General features: G+C 35.3%; 1 protein-coding gene across 1 annotated transcript; it reads left to right on the top strand.

Annotated features, from left to right (window-relative positions):
* Nucleotides 1–1,087: 1,087 nt before the first annotated feature.
* Nucleotides 1,088–14,699, top strand: LOC138331743 (cartilage matrix protein-like). The gene is made up of 12 exons (XM_069279503.1): nucleotides 1,088–1,230; nucleotides 5,495–5,510; nucleotides 6,967–7,584; nucleotides 8,392–8,430; nucleotides 9,076–9,111; nucleotides 9,414–9,625; nucleotides 9,873–10,095; nucleotides 10,833–10,964; nucleotides 11,491–11,514; nucleotides 11,821–12,246; nucleotides 12,791–12,919; nucleotides 14,159–14,699. Exons 1-12 carry the CDS (start codon nucleotides 1,192–1,194, stop codon nucleotides 14,284–14,286), a joined length of 2,022 nt encoding a protein of 673 aa, XP_069135604.1. The 5' UTR covers nucleotides 1,088–1,191; the 3' UTR covers nucleotides 14,287–14,699.
* Nucleotides 14,700–14,775: the final 76 nt, after the last annotated feature.

Raw genomic sequence — 14,775 nt, 5'->3', positions numbered from 1 at the left:
GATATACCAACTGACGTGTGTCGCTTACTGTGGATGTAAAAAGGTATAAAAATATGTAATCAAATAAGAGGATGAAGTAAATTTTACAGTAAATTAAACATCATTATCTGTTTTAAATGTATTTAAATCGTAGCGATGTACACATAGTGCGTCATAATACGTTTTCTCTCATCTGAACCGATATCTATGTTGTGTTCGACTGTAATTCAGAAACCAGTTTTGCTGGTTTTAGAATAAGGAATCTATAATCTATAAGGCTCTTCTGGGCACACCTTAGCCTATGAATAGACAAGTTTCTGTTTCTGTTTAGCGCGCAGCATAAGGGAATGGGATGACTTGTTTTCCCGTTCAGTGAGATAAAAAGGACAGGGGCTCCACAACACAAAAGCATACTGCAGTCTCCCAAAACACACACACTTCACACGCGTTGACTTGTCGCATGCAGGGGAGACCATCAATTATGAGTGTTAATACGACGTCAAGTAAAACCAACCAATCAACAAACAAACAAAAAAACAAATAAAATCGTGTACCAGTAATATCTACATTTGTAATGTAATAGTAACAAATGACTCAGGTATAAATGACTAAACCCATTTTGGAGACGACTTATACAATAGGTCATGCCTGACGTGTCGTCCTTTTGTCTTTGCCAATACCATTGTTTGAAATTGAAAATTCATTCAATAACTTATTGATAAATATATGTTCCTTCTGCACTATAATTTTTCAACCAGACCGAGAAAAAACAACAAAATTCAGGTATCATTTGGCGTGTTACTATATGCTGCATAGTTTAGGTAACTTTTGTCACTTTAACGTACGCTTGATAAATACCAAATGCTGCATTGATAATGATATAAAAGAACAACAAATAAAAGTTTATAGTAAGGGGAATAAAAGGTATCTTATAAATAAATATTACTAATTTGCATATATAGTTTGCGTGCTCAAATGAAAAGGATATGAAAGGAAGTAAATACGATTGTACATGCATACTGGTTTAAAAGTTTAATTTGAATAAATTTCAGTTGAAGCCATGCGCACAAAGCCGATCTTGTTTGTCAGTTTACCTGCCTCTTTCCACCTACCTGTTTCATTCAGATTGCTGACTGGGCAGTTACCTGAGCAATATAAGAGGAAATATATTCGTTTTAACTCTTCACTGATAACCTTAGTGTCGCAAGCATCATGGGGTGGTTGCTGTCCGTCGTCATTACAGTGCTAGCGGTAAGTCTACCTCACATGGATTTTAACGCAATATATTTTATATAGAATAAGGAATTAGTACATTATATTTTTTTTATTTTATTCATTGCTTTATGTTTCTTTACTTATGTGTGGTGATATTTTCTAGCAGCTATGTTGCTTTCTTATCCTGTTTCTTACTTCAAACATCATACTATTCTGATTTAAAGCTAGTAATGTTGCACGCGTCTATACGACTAAAACGTAATCAACTTTAACTGTATGACATAATTGGTTAATGTTCACATTTCATATCACTTTCACCTAAACGACGTTAGGCGATCGCGGGTATTTGTGTTGTATTGCATGTGCAGTATTATGACTTTGACGAAGTTCGATCAATGATTTATAAAAAAAATAAAATTTGTTATTCTTGATAACGTATAAATGTCTCGTCTTTGGCATTAACAAGAGCAGAGCGCTAACGTATTTGTTACTTTTGCCTTCTGATCGTTAATTTAACAGATAATTGATTTTAATTGCGAACTTTGTTTACTTGTAGAATGATATAATACAATTAAAAATGCGACAGACAAGTGAACAGTTGGTACATAATATCTGATTTGATAACTTCGTTTTTTGTCAACTGACGCCAAATACATTCATTCTGAAAAGGATTCCCCCACTTCAAATGCAGCCATATTATATTCTGATTTCAGATTTAGCATCAATATTTCATTACAGACATATTTTCAAATACATTGTATATTTTATTTGCATTCGATGTTTTGTAAAATATTTATTCTTTCTATTCAGTGATGGAGATCTGGAGAATAAGATAGTATAGCAAAGTTTTTAACAGCCAGAACATCAATGTCGTTGAAATCATTCAAGCATGGCAGTTTATAGTATATAACACCGTAATACCGACACCGTATAGACGACATCAGTAACTAATATGCAGAAGCAAGCCAGATTTCTCAATTCATCCCGCGACAAAGAAAACATATTAGACTCTAAGTAATAAATAAACGTTTCGAATGTTTTCATTAAAATCCAGAGTATTCAAATCTCCGGCCACAAAATTTATCTTGTGCCTTTAAAGGTCAACGTTTCTTAACTAAACCACGGTTTGGTTACAGTTTGGCGACAATTCGTATTTTTCATAACTGATATAAACGTCCGCCCTCTTGAAAAGTTACAGACCTCGAGTAGACAATCTCGTTGGACCAGCTTAACGAAAAACAGCCTATATTACATGTGAAACGTTGTCTACTATCTAGTCCAGCTATTTGACATATTGAGTTACCAGGTCTTTGCGAATATCATTCGACTTGCTTACAGCAATGTAAGATATGTATGTAAATGAGTTCTACTTCAGATCGTTGACACTTCCTACCAAATCCATAAAAACACATTTACCTAGAAGTATATTTATATAATTATGTAGTGATAGTTCACTGCTGCATGCCGCTGAAGAACCTTTGAAGTACGTTAACGTTCAATAACGAGAAATAAACTGCCATAGTCAGAGTATTTCAAAAGATATATTTTAAACGAAACTAGAAAGTCAAAAAAGAGAAAATATGGAAAACAAATTTTAATTATTTAGATAATCTGTAAACAGATGTTGCTTTAGATAATCTACGGTAATCAGGTGTTACATTAAATAATCTAAGGTAAACAGGTGTTACATTAGATAATCTAAGGTAAACAGGTGTTACATTATATAATCTACGGCAAACAGGTTTTATATTAATCCTACGGTAAACAGGTGTTACATTAGATAATCTACTGTAAACAGGTGTTACATTAGATAATCTACGGTAATCAGGTGTTACATTAGATAATCTACGGTAAACAGGTGTTACATTAGATAATCTACGGTAAACAGGTGTTAAATTAGATAATATACGGTAATCAGGCGTTACATTAAATAATCTACGGTAAACAGCTGTTACATTAGATAATCTACGGTAAACAGGTGTTACATTAGATAATCTACGGTAATCAGGTGTTACATTAGATAATATACGGTAATCAGGCGTTACATTAAATAATCTACGGTAAACAGCTGTTACATTAGATAATCTACGGTAAACAGGTGTTACATTAGATAATCTACGGTAATCAGGTGTTACATTAGATAATCTACGGTAATCAGGTGTTACATTAGATAATCTACGGTAAACAGCTGTTACATTAGATAATCTACGGTAATCAGGTGTTACATTAAATAATCTACGGTAAACAGCTGTTACATTAGATAATCTACGACAAACAAGTTTTATATTAAAAAATCCTTCGGTAAACAGGTGTCATATTAAATAATTTACGGCAAACAGATGTTACCTTAGATAATTAACGGTAAACAAATGTTGTTTTAGATATTTTACGGTAAACAGAGGTTACATCAAATAATGTGCGATAAACATGTGATGCATTAAATATTCTACGGAAAACAGGTGTTATATTAAATAATCTAAGGTTAACAAGTGTTACATTAAATAACTTTAAGTAAACGAATGCTGCTTTAGATAATTTACGTTAAACAGATGTTGCAGTAGATAATCTACGGTAAACAGGTGTTATATTAACTAATTAACGGTAAACAGATGTTGCTTTAAATAATTAACGATAAACAATATTGTTTAAGGTAATTTACGGTAAACAGATGTTACATTAAATAATCTACGGTTTATAGGTATCACATTAAATAATCTACGGTAAACAGGTGTGATATTAAAAAAACTACGGTAAACAGACACTATATTAGATACTCCTACGGTAAACAGGTGTTATATTAAATAATTTTCGGTGTTGCTTTAGATAATTAACGGTAAACATATGTTGCGATAGATAATCTACGGTAACTAGGTGTTATATTTAATAATCATACGGTAAAAAGATGTCATATTTAATAATTTACGGTAAACATATGTTATATAAATTATCTACGGTAAACAGATGCTATTTTAAATAATCTGTGGTAAACAGGTATTGTATTGAATAATATACGGTAAACAGATGTTGTTTACCTGCAGCCGAATATTGACAGTGACAGACAGAAAAAAAGTGAATAGCACATGTTGTCTGACCTGTTCTTTAGATGGTATACATACCAAGATCTTATTTCCATATCAAATGTTTCCACGCAGCGCGTGATGTCTACAAACGTGTATTAACTCTCTCCTGGTGTAAGTGTCAATGTGCATAAATCGTTCGTTGCGAAAAATATCAACATTTAAAATATATGGGTTGTAACTCCTCTCTGCGCAAAAAAATAAAATTGTAATGTAAAGTCAAAGGGCTTGCTTTCGCGTTTCCAATTTCGTTAAGAAGTTATTCGTTTGAGATATGCGTTCAACCACATGAAAGGGATAATTATACGTGATATTATCGTTAAGGGATTATGCTAGATGAAGATATAATGATGTAGTGTATTTTTATGCAAGAGCTGGGATTTCTGTGTTTTGCCCCAAGATAAACAGGTTAGTAACATTAAAAGTGTGTGTTCCAGTGAAATAACGCTATACGTATATACAGAGTCCTAGTATGACAGTATGTTCAAGTGAGATAACGCTTTAGAGAATCCTAGTATGGTAGTATGTTCCAGTTAGATAACGCTTTAGAGAATCCTAGTATGGCAGTGGGTCCCAGTTAGATAACGACATACAGAGTCCTAGTATGGCAGTGTGTTCCAGTTAGATAACGACATACAGAGACCTAGTGTGGCAGTGTGTTCCAGTTAGATAACGACATACAGAGACCTAGTGTGGCAGTGTGTTCCAGTTAGATAACGACATACAGAGACCTAGTGTGGCAGTGTGTTCCAGTTAGATAACGCTATAGAGAGTCCTAGTGTGGCAGTATGTTCCAGTTAGATAACGCTATAGAGAGTCCTAGTGTGGCAGTATGTTCCAGTTAGATAACGCTATACAGAGTCCTAGTATGGCAGTGTGTTCCAGTTAGATAACGCTATACAGAGTCCTAGTATGGCAGTATGTTCCAGTTAGATAACGCTATACAGAGTTCTAGTATGGCAGTGTGTTTTAATGACATACTTAGTCATTAGTTATGAAAACGCGAAAATAAGTAGTCTTGATAATAACTTTGGTTACAATACCGTCTTATATAAAAAATTATTATCTAATTCAACTGTTTTGTTTATTTTTTTAACCTGACACAGATGACTGATTCCTGTCACATTTCTAATATTATATTTTGTCTCGTGCATTGATAACCTAAACCTGTTTCGCTTGTTATAATATGATATAATTAAGTTTGATTTTTTTTTCAATTTCAGGTAAAAGCAAGTGCTGGTAAGGCATATTTATTTAAGTCATATATATTAAAATAGTTTATTTACATGACATTTGCCAACTATTACATTGGAAAAAGGATATTGTAATATAGAGAAAAGTTCTGTATGTTTTAAATGATATAATTAGAAACAAAATATATTATTATACCTCATTTTCATTTTCCTGATTGGATTAAATTTGATTACATGACATTGAATAAGTTAGATACTTCCCCGAATTTGGAAGACGAGGGAAATAACCCCTGGAAAATTATCCCTGAGGGAAACAACCCCAGAGAAATAACCCCTTGGAAGCTCCGCACGTGACCGGAAGTTGACGTCATCTGCAATGTCTGCTTCGCCCTCGAGAAAATTACTCTTTACAGGAAGACAATTCTAGATGTATCCCTCCACAGAGGGCTATAATTGTATAATGTCTACATCATGTGTGACTGGTCACATTATACTGACAACGGGCAAACTAGCCGTCCCACTCCCTGTATGCTGAGCGCTAAACAGGGGCAGAAACTACCACTTTTATAGATTTTGGTGTGTCTCGGCCAGGTGACAGAACCCAGAGCCTTCCTCACAAGGGCGAGCGCTCAACAGAAGGCCAAAAATGAAACGGTGTCAAGGGAGACGTTAGGAAGAACAAAGTTAGTTAGAGAGAAGAGAATTATAAAATGGAGGTTTTAAAATATGCCACTGAAGGAAAATCAATCATATTCAGTAAAACATTATTGTAATGAATCCCTGTGGACGATGGAAATTACTTCGTTATAGGTGTGTTAAATACTGGCCCTTTATCGACGATTTATTTGTAAAACATGGCTTGGTGTGAAATTACTACGATATAGCGACAAAGGTTTTGTTTGTCTCAATGGGGTTATACTGTTGTAGTAAAACTTACAATTTGAAATATCATGTTAATGAAGATAACCAACACACATTATGCTTTCTTTCATTTTCTGTATTTGCATCTGCCTTTACGAGTAGGTATTGATTGTAACATCATGTGTTTACGTGCGTAACGTCATCATTTTCAGAGAAGACGACGTGAATTTCGCTCACAAAAAATGACGTCACAATGAGATACCTACCCGCAAAGGAGATACATGTAACTCTGTGTAATATAACGCAGGATAGGAACACGGCTGATATAGCCCGTGAACACGCTTGGTAGACTCTTGAAATTACTTATCCAAATGGATAGAGTCTTTGTTAAGAAGCAAACATCACCTTGATATTGATATTAGAAAAATGAACATTTTATTTTAATTGCTGTCACCTTTGATGCAGGAAATTTGTCTATCGGTCTAAATGAATTCGGCATGTTCACCTGAAAATAACCAAACAAGTCATCATGTGGATTGAATAAATTGTCCTCAATTTCAGGTCATATTTAGATAAACTTGACCTGTACTTATTTTTGTAGCGTATTTATAAAAAATGTTGGTTTCGCTTTTGTTTTTCAGGAGCTGATGTAGTTAAGATGAATTGCAAGGCTGATATCGCATTTGTTGTTGACTCATCCAGCAGTGTATGGAAACCTGATTTCGACATCCAGATAGAATTCATCGAAGATTTGGTGAAACGTTTTGACGTTGGCCCTGAGAATGTCCAATTCGCTGCTTTGTCCTACAGTTCAACTGTCGAACCCGAATTTAATTTCAACACTAGTTCGACTGAGGCAGGCGTCCTCAGTCATGTCTCGGATATCAAATACACCGCAGGAGGCGCCACGCTGACATACAGGGCCATCAAACAAATGCAGGGTCTCTTTACTGCTTCAAAAGGGTCACGTGATGATGTGGTGCACGTAGGTATTATTTTGACGGACGGAACAACTAACCCCGGACATATTGACAATTTTAATCTCACGTATGCTGCGGAGTTAACTCAAATGAATGCTCAATCAGCAAGGGACCAAGGTATATATTTGTTTGCTGTTGGAATCGGGACGAAAACCAATGACACTGAACTTAACGGGATAGCGTCAGATCCAGACAGTAACTATATGATCCGAGTGGTCAATTATAAAGAACTAAACACAGAAAGAGTAAGAGAAGAGCTAGCCCTAAAAGCTTGTAATCGTAAGTAACCCATTGCAGTTCACCAGTTCCATCACAGTGTATAGACAGTTTTTATTTCGGAAATGATATTTTCGCGATGTCCTGACCCATTGCTATGACCGCGAAAATGTTATACGCAATATATTAAGTAATGATGGAATTACATGAACTTTTACATTGTTAATAACTTGATATACAGTATCGTTAAATTTGCTAATATAAACAGTCCTAAGCATAGAAAAAAGAAGTATATACAGTCAACAACCTCATTCAATCCACGTCGTGATGCGCTAGATGCCACATGTGGAGCTGAATCAATATCATTTGAATTTATTATGGTGCTAATATTACGATTCGATGTTCATTAAAGTCTAGAAAGCTGAATAGTTCAAGATTTCCACGACGTTGAAACCAAACGTCACAAACTTGAATTTTTGTTAACAGAGTATGGGTGTATAATGTTGTATTAACTTTTTAGTCTTCTAGCGCAGCACTCTGACTGAAATTATATCACTTAGTCTCTATGAATCCGAATGAAATAACGATACAAATTTCAATTAGCCTAACTCGTAGCTGTTTATTCTTTTATCTTATTTATTTATTTATCCATTAATTGATCATTTATTTATCTTTTTTATTTTCTTATTCATTCATTTAAATTCTTTTGATATATATTTATTCATTCATTCATTCATTCATTCATTTCTTTTTGATGTTTTTTTATTTAATTAGTAGCTCTTTTCTTTCTTTTTGTTTTTTATTTATACATATTTATTCGTTTATTCTTTATCTTTTTATTAATTTATTCGCTATTCATTTATTTTTAAGCTATTCCAAGACCTGGCCCAATTGTGAATCCTTCAAGCAGTAAGTATCACTTTTTAAGCCATTCACTGTTTCATTAACATAAACCTGGTATATCAGTGTAAGTACATTCTGATCAAAAAGAGTTACTCCCCGTTGTTCAACTCCGTCAGTGCTGAGTGAAATAAAGGGAGTAAGTCTGATGAATACAAATAAAACAATGACATATCTTATAATACAAATTCCTTTCACATCTTTGAAATATGTATTTTTCATAATGGAAAATTAATATTAACATTTTGATATTTTAATAAGCCAAAGAAAAGACATGAATGTTAATGATAACATTATCGTTAATATAAACCATTTTGTGAGTGAGTGAGTGTGTGTGTGTGAGGGTGTGTGTGTTTTGTTTGAACGAACACAACCAATGCGCACATGTAATATATGGGTTAGGGGAGGTAACTCTTTAAATTACCACATTCAGTGACAACAATGACAATAATACTTCTGTCCACTACATATGTATTGATGTTATATGTTAAGAGTTAACGACAAATTTTGATATTTTAACAAATTGAATTGATTAGTACTGTAAACCATTTGGTATCAAAGTGTATGGAGTATTTATGTATTCCCAATAGATTGTATTTATCGATGAAGTTAAATATTTAAATGACATAATTATGATTGTCTTTTCATCAAAAGCACCAAGCACGCCGCAAGGAGAAGATCCAAAAGAAGGTAATACTATCAGCTTATTTTCGTAACGCACTGGTAACAAATGTCGTTACTTGATGACCATTATTGATATTGATGAAATTTAAATGTTTAACCTTAATGTACATGTAAATTTGCTATTGTTACGGCCAAGTACCGAAGATATGGCTATGGTTTCCCAAGTTACTTTTATCAACAGTATTACAAGTGATTTAACGTCAACAATATTAAGCCTCATTTTCATTGAAAATCCAAAAGAAATGAATAAAATATATTACAACAATGTTCTTGCAGTACAGTGTAGATATTTCTATTATCTTACGCAGTATGCCAGGGTAAGCCAGCCGACGTATTTTTCCTCCTTGACGAATCAAGCAGCATCCATAATGTTTCCAACTTCCGGTTGGAACTCTCTTTTGTGGAGCAGGTCATAGACTACCTAGACGTCGGGACAGATGTTACACGTGTTGGGGTCATGACCTTTAGTTCAACGCCGAAAATACAATTTTATCTTGATTCCTTTACGACTAAGGATAAGGTAAGTAAATTTTTAACATGCATAATTCACATTTAGAGGTATAAATGAATGCAGAAGGATTGTGATTTTGGTAAATGTATCAACATTCTTTCTAAATATGAGATCAGCAGGTAAGATAATTAAGCCATTGTTTTATTAGCATTTATTAAGCATATCTGACGTGATTGTAAATGTAATTTTAGCGAAATTAAATTATTGTTACATAGGTATGGCTTGTTCCTTTCACGCATTTTCTTTTTAATTTTAGGTTCAAGAAGCGGTAAGTGAGATCAGTTGGGGCGGTGGAAACACTTACACAAACCTTGCGCTGGACGAGCTCATTACAGAAGGTTTTACTGTGGGGAACGGTGCCAGACAGGGCGTAGCCCAGATAGCCGTGATCCTCACGGACGGCAACTCAACCAACCCTACCCTGACACTGCCAGCAGCACAAGCGGTCCAGAACAGAGGAATCTATGTATTTGCAATTGGTGAGACTTAAATATGTTTCATCATTACTTTACTGCAGCATTGTTCGTACCGCGCCCAACTTTCATTATCATTAATATACATATACTAATTTTGCCCAGAGGCAAGCTCTACAGGAGTTTAAGAAAACACTTTAGTTACAAAGCCTTTTTTCAAATCTGTAATGGTTTCCTATGCAAAAAATATTAGTTGAGGAATATTCGTGAAACAAGACATTTGAAAACCTATTGAGAGAGTCATACATAATGTTAAATGAACTGTATATATAACAAGTTGCAAAGTTTGTTAAGCCACGAACATTTAGACGCGCAGCATATCTAAAAATCACGTAACACCGCTACGAGTATAAGATTGTGTTTATTACATAATTCGTTTCTATTTTACTTGAATGTGACATTTACCAAGACAACTATGCGGCTTCATTTTTTATGACATCGAAACTACGTGTGGCGTCTGAATTGTGTTATTTTACATGTCTCATTCTATATAGGGTATAGTGCCACGGAATTTTTTCGGGATGCAATTAATTATTTGTTGTAATTTTAACTTGACGTAAAATTAGAAGCTCAAACTTTTCAACGGTGGTAATGTGGTAAAATAACTAACGTTTGCAACTGAAGAAAAATATTAAATATTCTGCTCCTGTTTTTTAAAGTGAAAAAATACCATTCGTCAGCGGTGGGGCATTTTTAAAAGTGTCAGTATTCATACTGAAACTGTTAAATACCGGTTGTTATAGGTGTCGGGGGCGTGTATAGACCAGAGTTAGAAATGCTGGCATCAGACCCGAGTTCTGAATTCGTCTTCACTGTCGACAACCTTGGAGCTCTCAATACAATCAAAGAACTTTTGGCTTACAGAGTATGCAAAGGTAAGCAATACCTCTTACTACTTACCGAACCAATTATGTTCCTTATTCCTTATTATTCCGTGTGTAATAGGTATCGTGGGATCTGAGAAATAGTTTCAGAGAGATTCTTTACTTTGCTTTACAAATGTAATGTGCGTTGCTTTCATAACAATAAAGTAAATGTTGGCTGATTATGCCTACAGTATATTTCTAAGAACAGTCCACGTCGGCATAGATATAGATATGTATTTATAATTGGATATCACATATCTATCGAATTGAATCCATTATTATTAATTCGAAAGATATTACTAATGTCATGTTGAAAAATAAAATCAATTTATTTACATGAAAACCGATAAATAAATCGTCGTATTGAAATGAAAATTTCAGGTTTTCGTAGTTTAATATTCAAGCCTAAATGTTCTCATAAAAGTTGTCCCCACTGCACAATACTAGTTTTTCTAGTCAATACATGTGGTTCCTTCCCGATTAAATATATGGAGATAGAGTATCTTATAGACATCATTTTGAAATTTTGTTACAGAAAATTTTGAAACCCTGAAGGAAAGTAAGTAATGTCGTTTACTTATATATCTTTATATTAGACGTGATATACACAGTAACCTTTGACTCAAGGATAGTAGCGTAGATAGCCTATAGCTACGAGATAGGCGATTATGACGTCAAATCTAAGGGTTTAGCAAACTCAGCTTCTTACTGCTCCTAATGAATTTAACTTCACTTTGTTTTGAATAACTAAGAATAATTTTGGCTATTGGTTAATATCGTTTTAAAAAAAATAGTACATAATCTACCCTTAAATAAAATTTAGTACTTTTTTATTCATATAATCATCAATTTCCATATCTGTTAGTTTGCAGCCAGCAAGTCGCCGATATAGCGATTATTATGGATACATCCAGCTTTGTAGGACAAGACGACTACGATGATCTGGTTCACTTCATTGGGCAAATAGTGAATAATCTTGACGTAAGCCCAGCCTCCACTCGAGTAAGCGTCATGACGTTCGCCGATACAGCGAATGTTGCGTTCGGGCTCGACTCCTACACATCATCAGCTGAGGTCACACAGGCACTGTCTGGCATCACGAGGGCAACAGGGACTCGGAAAATCTCTGAGGCTATAAAAAAATTGCCCACAATTTTCACTGGAGGATCAAGCGAGCGAGGTGTTCCAAAGATCGGTGTAATGTTCATCAGTGGCAATTCTCGTGACCCTAAGGAGACTCGCGAGATGTCAAATGCCGCACGTGCACGAGGAATACATATGCTTGCTGTCGGTACGTAAAAGGAGAAAATATATTTTAAACTTATTTTTAATCCATTTCGTTTACTTTGTTTACAGTGTTATATCATTTGAATGCACATGGGATACTTTTCCGCCATCACTTTTCTTTGATGAATGCATACATTGTATGCTACATGCATACACTGTACCATATAATTCCAACTATTAAATGGCGAAAATTGATTGATTGATTTACTTGAATAAATCTTTTTTTTCCTAAAGATATGTTACAAAAATATAAGTAAACTCTAAATCGCAAAGTGTTGTATGATGAGGCAACACTCATTATTTTTAAATCACCATGACATGAAAACAAAACATCTATTGGAATTAATTTATAAACGGCAATGTCATTATTAACCTTTATGAACTGATTAAGTGAATGTTAAGCCAATGAAAACGCTCGTTACATGCAAGATTGAACTATTGCATATCAGTGTGACAAATGGCTTGTAAATACTTGTATGATGCACGATATTAGTTTAAATATTACATAATTTGTGAGTCTCATTGACTAATATGCATGTATGTTGTAGGAATCGGGCAGTACGTTGCAGAGGATCAGCTGAAAGACATTGCTTCAGACAGTGAGAGCTATATCATGGTCAGCGATTTCGCCAATCTCGACTCCGTTCTGCGATTACTTACCACTAAAATTTGTCAAGGTATTACTTTTATGTCGTTGAATGAAGTTTGTCAGTATATGTTGTGGTGGCAGGTAAGGACCACCTCGCAATCTCAACCTCAAGTTGAGGTCACGAGATCGCGTGAGAGGTCTCGAGATTCAATTTTGTGCCGTCCTCCCCCTTTTGTCTCGTCCTCCCCCATTTTGTCCCGTTTTCCTCCATTTTTTGTCCCGTCCTCCCTCATTTGTCCAGTCCTCCCCTATTTTGTCCAGTCCTCCCCCATTTTGTCCCGTCCTCCCCAATTTTCCCGTCCTCCTCCATTTTGTCCCGTCCTCCCCATTTTGTCCCTCCCCCTATTTTGTCCAGTCCCCCCATTTGTCCCGTCTCCCCATTTTGTCCGTCTCTCCATTTTGTCCGTCCTTTTTGTCCCGTCCTCCTCCATTTTGTCCGTCCTCCATTTTCCGTCTCTCCATTTTGTCCCGTCCTCCCCATTTTGTCCAGTCCTCCCCCATTTTGTCCCGTCCTCCCCAATTTTTCCCGTCCTCCTCCATTTTGTCCCGTCCTCCCCCATTTTGTCCCGTCCTCCCCGTATTTGTCTCGTCCTTCCCCATTTTGTCCCGTCTTTCCCATTCTGGGAGTTTTTACCACTTTACATTATGAGCTTTCTACATTTTCGGTCTCTTGCATGTCGATTTGATATTTGTTTGTTTGATTAATTAACGTCCTATTAACAGCTATGGTTATGTAAGGACGGCCTCCCATGTATGTGGTGTGCTGTGTGTATGTTGTGCGAGATGTGTGTTTTGGGAGATTGCGGTATATTCATGTTGTGTATGTTGTGTCTTCTTGTATAGTGGAACTGCTGCCCTTTTTATAGTGCTATTTCACTGAGGCATGCCGCCGAAGACACCAAGCAACACACCCCACCCGGTCACATTATACTGACATCGGGCGAACCAGTCGTCCCACTCCCTGTATGCTGAGCGCTAAGCAGAATCATAAACTACCACTTTTATTGACTTTGGTGTGACTCGGCCAAGGGACAGAACCTAGAGCCTTCCTCACAGGGGCGAACGCTCAACGCAAGGCCAAAAGTGAGGTGGTGACAAGGGAGGCATTAGGAAAGATAAAGCCAGTTAGGAAGAAGAGAAAAGATAAGATCCTAAATTTAGTCGCCTTTTACGGTCATGCAATTGGGGCAGCAGGTACATTTCTAACGCCCTACCCGCAGGGCCATCGACTTGATAAGGTAAATTATTTACATTTTTATCATTGCAGCAGAGAAGAAGTCCGATTGTAAACTCAGATCTGAGAAGCTGGAGGAGGAAAGTAAGATCAGCAAAAAGAGATTGAAAGAAATACAGAATCTGATTGACGTCCTGAAACGAAATTATCACACTGACTGAGATACCATGAACTTATTTTCGCATTCAATTTTCTGAAATCGTGAAAAAATTATTGGTGCCAAAATGTGTCGAACAAATGTAGCTTGTAATTAGACCTATATGCTTTTAAATCATGAAATTCCGCGCCATGCATGAAAAAAAATAGCTAGAGTAAGTCGGCGCGCTCAATACCTCGCACCTGTAGACCTTTACTGCGATGATAAACATAATCGTTATTTCTTGTTTCAGAAAATTATTATTATAGCATGTATTACTCAACATTGTTTTTCCATTTAATATCCTCCAAAGCTTACATTGTATTATATTGCCGATATTAATATTTAGGCGTTTATTGTTTATTGTAACATATTTACATTATGCATCTACATTTATTTTTCTTATCAAATTTATCTTATATTAAAAGTATACAAATGTATTTAGTTTTGCTAATAAATTCTTCTTTTTTTCTATATATTGTTTTATGCGATGTCTATGTGTAAACGAATACAT

Source organism: Argopecten irradians, chromosome 9 (assembly GCF_041381155.1).
Source record: "Argopecten irradians isolate NY chromosome 9, Ai_NY, whole genome shotgun sequence".
NCBI classification, from domain to species: domain Eukaryota; kingdom Metazoa; phylum Mollusca; class Bivalvia; order Pectinida; family Pectinidae; genus Argopecten; species Argopecten irradians.
The sequence above is the reverse complement of the archived record's forward strand: the minus strand, read 5'-3'. Positions and strand labels throughout refer to the sequence as shown.